At 54.8% G+C, this 7,258-nt stretch overlaps 1 protein-coding gene across 1 annotated transcript; it reads left to right on the forward strand.

The window, feature by feature from the left end:
• Positions 1-210: 210 nt before the first annotated feature.
• Positions 211-6,735, forward strand: EN2 (engrailed homeobox 2). The gene is made up of 2 exons (XM_084784416.1): positions 211-1,687; positions 4,720-6,735. The coding sequence occupies exons 1-2, from the start codon at positions 1,039-1,041 to the stop codon at positions 5,034-5,036; spliced, it is 966 nt and encodes a 321-aa protein (XP_084640542.1). The 5' UTR covers positions 211-1,038; the 3' UTR covers positions 5,037-6,735.
• The last annotated feature ends 523 nt before the right edge of the window (positions 6,736-7,258 follow it).

Genomic DNA, 7,258 nt, shown 5'->3' on the forward strand with positions numbered 1-7,258 from the left:
GGAACCCAGAGCAGGGCCGCTTTAAGGGGGGGAGGGGACGCGGCAGCGGGGGAGGGGCGACAGGCGGTTCCTGTCACCAAGCTGCCGCCGGCGCATCACGTGGATGCGCGGCGCAGCGGCCATTGGCCCGAGGCACGTGTCCAGGAGACCGGCCCGCGACGTCACTCGAGGGGGCTCTGTTAAAAATAAGAACAAAAATCCAGAGTGAAAGTGTCTCAGGTTGCGCTAAGTGGCCTGAAAATTTCCCAAGCCCGCGTTAAAGCAGAGGCGGAGAGGGCGCGCAGACCGGGAGGGAGCGCGGGAGGCCCAGCCCGGCCCGGCCTCCCGCCCCTCACCCATGCGGCTCGGGCCGCGGTGCTGCGCGGGGCTCAGCGGGGGCGCAGCCGCTCGCCCGTGGGGCGCCCCGGCCCGCAGCGGGGCGGCGGCCTGGCGCGGGGAGCCCCGGGGCGGGCGGAGCGCAGCGCGGGCCCGCGGGCCTCCATGTGCGTGCTGGCGGCGGCGGGCACGCTGAGCGCTCGCGCCCCGCAGCCTCGAGGGCGGACCAGGACAGGCGGGTGGCGACGGCCGAGCGGTGGCGGCTCGAGCGGGCCCAGGCGGCGGTAAGCGCGAGGAGCGCGCTGCCTGCATGCGTGCAGCTCTGGCCGGCGGTGGCCGAGGCGGCGGCGCCGGAGCCGGGGACTGCTGGCCACAGAGAGGAGCGCGGAGCGGCACAGGCGTCCCACGGTCCCGCAGGAGTGCGGTGACCGTCTAGAGCCGGGTGCGTCGCCAAAACCGAGACCTGCCTCCTTTGAATCTCCCCGCGCCCTGGCCAGCCAGGAGACTGGTTATTTGAAAACGCACTTCGTGGATCCGAACGTGGCTCGGCTCGGAGCGCTCCCAGCGACCTGTAGGACTCCAGCCCTGGCCACGGCCGCTACTCGCGCCCTTGGAGGACTGGGCTGGGTAGGGGCGCGCAGGTGTCGGTGTGTGCCGCGGGTCGGCAGGAGGTTGCTTTGGAGGTGGGCCACTGGAGAGAAGGTTTGGGGTTGTCTGTGAAGCATGGAGGAGAATGATTCTAAACCCAGTGAGGCGGCGGAAGCGCAGAGGCAGCCGGAATCCAGCCCCAGCGGCGGCTCGGGCGGCGGCAGCAGCCCAAGCGATTCGGACACCGGCCGCCGGCGGGCTCTGATGCTGCCCGCGGTCCTGCAGGCGCCAGGCAACCACCAGCATCCGCATCGCATCACCAACTTCTTCATCGATAACATCCTGCGGCCTGAGTTCGGCCGCCGAAAGGACGCGGGGACTTGCTGTGCCGGCGCAAGAGGAGGCGAAGGCGGCGCTGGCGGTACAGAGGGAAGCAGTGGTGCAGGCGGGGCCGAACAGTTCCTGGGGTCAGGCACCAGAGAGTCTCGGCCGAACCCAGCGTGCGCACCCAGCGCTGGAGGACCGCTCTCTGCTGGTGGCGCAGACCCGGCGGCTGACGGAGAAGGCGGCTCCAAGACCTTATCCCTGCACGGTGGTGCTAAAAAACCCGGCGACCCCGGGGGTTCCTTGGATGGAGCGCTCAAGGCCCGGGGTTTGGGCGGCGGTGACCTGTCGGTGAGCTCCGACTCGGACAGCTCGCAAGCCAGCGCCACCCTGGGCACGCAGCCCATGCTCTGGCCAGCTTGGGTCTACTGCACGCGCTACTCGGACCGGCCTTCTTCAGGTGAGCCCATGGGACCAGCAGTCCCAGCCAGCTTTGGGGAGGCCCGCGGGGCCTGGGAGGGCGCTTCCTGGGACACTTACAAGAGGAAAAGGATCACATTTTCTCCGACACACACACACACACTCCCACACACACAAAGACGCACACTCCTCACCGACAGCGGCACTGTCGGTGGACAGAGAAGCAGCTAGGTAGTTGGAAGGTCTAGGTTCTAGGGACACAGACTTAGGACAGTAAAAAAGAAATCTCTCTCTCTCTCTCTCTCTCTCTCTCTCTCTCTCTCTCTCTCTCTCTCTCTCTCCCCCCTCTTTTTCTCTCTCTGTCCCTCCCTCCCTCTCCCTCTCTCTTGGCAAAGTCTGGACCCCGTATACTCTCTGCCATCCCCAGGCTCAGAGTGTTCCAGAACCAATTCTTTCAAGGCTGTGTGCTTTATTCCACTCTTGGCCTAGGGTGTCCGCTGCGGAGGAGCAGGGGAAGGACTGCAGGAAGAGGTGAAAACTGAGACACTTTTTTCCCCTTTGTCACTTTTTTGGCGAACCATATAGCACCAGCATAGCATTCTGCCAGCATGCAACTTGAAGAAGGTGCAGCCTTCTTCGAGCCTTCATCCCCCCCAGGCAGAAAGGAATCTTCAAGGGTTTTATGGTGTTGCCGAAAGTGAGGAAGAAGCAGCCTTCAGAGGGTCTGTGAGGAGGTTTGGGACATATTTTCTTCATTCATTTATAATTTTTGAGACCCTGTAGAAACCACCATCCGCATTCGATGCGGGTCTGCGGTTAGGAAGCGCCATTAGCAACGGGTTTCATTTATCCGAGAGCTGAGTGAGGCCCCCGCTCACCGCCGAATCCTCAGTTGTGTTGCCGATGTCCTTTACTTATGTCTATAGCAAGACTGGGATGCTCTCGACTGCCTTCTCGCAGCATCCTGTGTGTGTCTGGTGAAATCAATTTTTTTTTCCTGCTAGACCTGAAATTTGCTCCATTGTTCTCGCCTCCCTCCTTTGTTAATATTTAATTAACATATAGGCTCACAAAGCCGACTGGCCTCGAGTCGCGGTAGTCTTTGTGCGGCGCCCTCTCGTAAGTCCGGGCCGCGCCAAGCCCTGGTAGCCGGGAATCCTGCAGCACGGCCTGCGTGGCTCGCCTCGCAGCTTTTCCAGGCTTAACGAAACCCCTTCCCTCTAAGTAACGTTCCATTCCTGGGCGTTTAAGGAAGAAATGAGGGGCAGAGGGCACTTGCTGAGGTTTGGCTCTATTTCCGAGTCCCGAAAGTGTTTGCTTTTAAAAAGAGAATTCACAGGAAGGGGAACCGAAAGTATGGTTTTCAGATCTTCTTTCTCGGAAATAAGAGTTTTTGGAGTCTGGAGTGTGTGTTATAGACCACGAACCCCAGGGAGGAGAAGACTGGAGGACAGAGACCATGTTCTTCCCAGGGAGGGAACAAGAGGAGTCTGAGAGCCGCTCCGGAAGTGGAAGGTCAGGAATGGGCAAGCCAGGCCTCTTCCGTGGTCTCAGCCTCCAGTCCTAGTAACTCTGAGGGTCCCACGGTAGAGCCGCGGCTCTAGAAGCCTCACTGGCTAGTGAAAGCCAGGTCCGAGGGGGCCGAGCCCCTTGCTCCCTTGTCCTCTGCATGGATGCACAGGTGACTGTGTGTGTGACCGTGGGTACACCTAAAACACCAGGAGTTGGATCTGCACTGTCCTGAATCTCCTCTGTTGCCCACAGACCATTTTTTGGGTTTGCCCTGTGTTGAGAGCACCCGGGCCCCAGCCCTGGCTCTGCTGGCCGCCCCTGACGCCCGGGTGAGCACCGCTGCTCTGGGAATCGGTTGGGGGTGTCGAGTACCGAACAGCCTGCGCCTTTAGCGGTCCCCGCAGCGCAGGGTAGCGTTTTCAGGGCGGCCCTGATGGAGAAGGGTCCGGCCCTCTCCAACCTCTTCCGCTTCTAGCGGAAGGGGCCTCGATGGAGGGGCAGCAAAGTGCCTCCAAAGTTGATTGACGCTCCCTGCACAGAGAAAGATTAAGCCAGTGGCCTGGCTGGTCTTTCCCGCTCCCTGTGAACCTGGTGATAGAGGGGAACCTTCTATCCTTTCCTTTGGTCCTGGGACCCTACCACCCACCACACTTGCCCCAAACACTGGCAATTCCATAGGGAGAAGGGGTGGGGGTGGGGGGTGACCAGAGAAGAACCGTTGGTGAAGAAGCTTTTGAGAAGGCCATTTTATGTTCTTAGCCAGTGTCAGTTAGGTGGCCTGCTTCTGATAAGGCTGCCCCAGGTCTGAGGTGGAGGGGGGGGGGAGGGCGTGAGAAGGATCAGCATCCCAGGAGGAGCCAGGCCCCTCTCCTGGAGAGAAGGCCTAAAGTGGGGAGATGCCAGTGACTCAGTAAAAGCTGTGCCATCGGAAGTCCTTCAAGGAAAAAATGAACTTGGGCTCACCAGGGGACTCAAGTTCTGGCTCAGCCCTGGCCCGCCCTTGTGAACCCTACTGCTTTTGGCATCCTATAGGAGGTGATGGAGGGAGGGGGGGGGGGACAGGATCCCCTTATGACTGACTAGCCTACCCTGTTCTTTAATCTTACCCCTCTCACCTATCTCACCCCTTTTGCTGGGACAGTCTTGCAAAGTGATAAGGGGAGAAACAACACAACACACACACACACACACACACACACACACACACACACACAGCCAGAAAGTTTTTGGTTGGGCATTCACTCTTCAGTTAGCTTTTGTTAGGATCTCCTAGTTTGTGATTAAGCCTTTTAGCTAAATCTGCCAATCCACCACATTTCACACACCCCCATTTTTCTTCCAGTCAGTGGCGCATGCCCAACCTGAAATTTAGCACCCCACCCCACCCCCCAACACTTAACCCACACTGTTCAGCCCTGTGTGGCTTGAGCGAGTCCTTTCTCCTCCTTAAGTCTATGCAACCTCTCAAGCTTGGGTGACTGGGCTGCCGGTAAACACGGTAAATGTGTAGGCACCAGCAGCTAGTAACCTCTGCCCCCCTCTCTCCTCCGTGCCACCCAGGTCCCAGGTCCCGAAAACCAAAGAAGAAGAACCCGAACAAAGAGGACAAGCGGCCCCGCACCGCCTTCACCGCTGAGCAGCTGCAGAGGCTCAAGGCTGAGTTTCAGACCAACAGGTACCTGACAGAGCAGCGGCGCCAGAGTCTGGCCCAGGAGCTCAGTCTCAATGAGTCCCAGATCAAGATCTGGTTCCAGAACAAGCGGGCCAAAATCAAGAAAGCCACGGGCAACAAAAACACCCTGGCGGTGCACCTCATGGCACAAGGCTTGTACAACCACTCCACCACGGCCAAGGAGGGCAAGTCGGACAGCGAGTAGGGTGGACAGGGCGGGCAGGCCGGCCAGGTCTAGGGCCATGTGAAACAATGCAATAATTTAAAAACCATGAACAAAGGGCCAGTGTATAAAGATTATACCAGCATTATCTGTGAAAATCCCGTGTATTAGCTATGGTTCTACAAAAATCTGTGTATATATAATTTACAGGTGGTGTAAAATCCAAGATATCTGACTATAAAATATTTTTTGAGTTTTTTTTGTTTAAGAGGTTATGCTAATTTTATGCTATTATTATTCTTTCTGCAAAGGGGGGCTGTCTAGGGTTTCGAATCTTTCTCTTTCTTTCCTCCTGCCTTCCTTCTTTTCTTTTATTCCCTAAGCTCCATTGTGGGACATCTGACACTTTCTGCCCCTCCCTCCCCGAAAGAAAAAAAAATTTAAAACAACTTGCTAAAGTCCAAAGATTTTTATTGCTGCATTTCACAGGACTGTGAACCGAATAAATAGCTCCTATTTGGTCTGTGAGCTCTGCCGCTTGCTTTGTGCTGGCATGGCCAGCAGTGTAGGAAGTGCCAGCCCGGTGATAGGGGAGCTCTGGACTCCGGTGGGGAGAGAGGGGACAGGAAGACCTCCAGGCACCTGCCTCCTACTGCCTCTCTTCCCAAACGGCCTCAGAGGCCCTCTCTGGCCACCACCGTGTGTCTGCGTCTGTGTCGATGACCCCTGTCCCGCCACAGCCCCCTAGTGACCTGCTAGCACCAACTCTCCCACCTCAGACACTGAAGACAGTGCTTGGGGCCTGTCTTGGGGAGAAGTGGGAATGTGACCTGAAGGCTTGAAGACTTTGCTGCCTACAGGGACAACTAGCTCTGACCCAAAAGCCCAGCCCAAGTGGGCCTTGGGGCCTGGCAAAGTGAGTTGGCATGTCTTCCTTTTTTTTTTTTTCTTCCCTCTTTTTTTCTTTTTCACTTACTTTTGAGTGGTAAATACATGTATGTGTACATACCCACGTATGCATGTGCACGCACACCCCAGGCCTGTGTGAAGCTGGGGTTCTGGAGCTCGCAGCCACCTTGACTTTCAAAGGAACTCGGAACCCTCCTGAATCTAGAGGAAGTGTGTAAATAGTCGTTTCTTATCGATTTTTGTCCTTTTTTTGTTTTTTTAAAAGAAAATATACATTTTATTTTTGAAGGTGTGGTACTGTGTAAATTAAATATATTCAATATATCCCTCACCAAGTACATATATATATATATCTAAGCAAACACATTATATATAACTTCACAATGTCTTCTGTTTAGTGTATGGGAAAAGGTGTCCAAATGTCCACCTGGGCCAGCACTATGGCTGCCTGCTGAGGACTGATGGTGGATTTCTCTCTTTGCCTTAAACCTCTTTATTTCACTGCGCCAATACTTTCACTTTGTACATATTAGTGCCAACCTTCTCAAAAGGAAGCTATAAAAACAAAAGTTGTAATTTAAGAGTCTGTGAATAACCATCTGCTGCTTGGGAATCGGTGAAACAACATGCCTTTTAGCCGGAAGCAAATCTGTCTTTTTTTTAAGTTTATAAAATGTGCATTTTACAGTATCAAATATTTATAACCTTATGAGAAATGAATGAATGTTCCCTACTCACAACTGTGGCTATCAAAATTGTGAACATTCCAACCTGTGCATTTTGTGTGTTTAAATTCTTAAAAGTTACATTAAATAAAAAAAAGAAACAACTCTTTATTATAAAATGCTGGCTGCAGAAGGTGGACTTTTTCCATGTTGTGTTTCTAAGCCCAGGAACCACTTTAAGGTGGTCTCCAGCGCCAAGTGTTGCACTTACCCTAGAAACAAGAGGAGATTGTTTCTTTTAAATAATAACCTTCCAATATCTAGAGTGTAAGCACAGAATGGAGGACGAAGTAGTTTCTGTCCCCACTTAGTCCCCAGGAGGAATGATTCAAAGCACAGTGCTGCTTCCACGCCCTGGAGCATCTATCCCACTGTATGAAATCTAAGAGGTCTCCTTAACAGCCCCCCCCCCACTGCCCGTGAGTGCTGGGGTGCAAGTGCTCACTGCAGGAGGTATGCTGGGAGGACTTGTGCTCCTTAAGAGACATTCTCTTTGCCAAATGCTATTTTTGTCTCCCCCACTTCCAACCCCCAAAGCAAAGGAAGGGACTGGCTCTGAGGTGTCTGAATCTGAGGCAGGCTGTTCTACAGTTCATGGAGCTGAACTGCTGAGCTGCTGTATTCCCAAAC

Source organism: Acomys minous (genome assembly GCF_964271855.1).
Source record: "Acomys minous genome assembly, chromosome: 6".
Lineage (NCBI taxonomy): Eukaryota > Metazoa > Chordata > Mammalia > Rodentia > Muridae > Acomys > Acomys minous.

What these genes read in the sequence shown, in the direction of transcription:
- EN2 (XM_084784416.1), top strand. Translation starts at nt 1,039, where the DNA reads ATGGAGGAGAATGATTCTAAACCCAGTGAGGCGGCGGAAGCGCAGAGG. An exon ending in CTCGGACCGGCCTTCTTCAG is followed by an intron (nt 1,688 to 4,719) that starts GTGAGCCCATGG and finishes CGTGCCACCCAG; the next exon opens with GTCCCAGGTCCCGAAAACCA.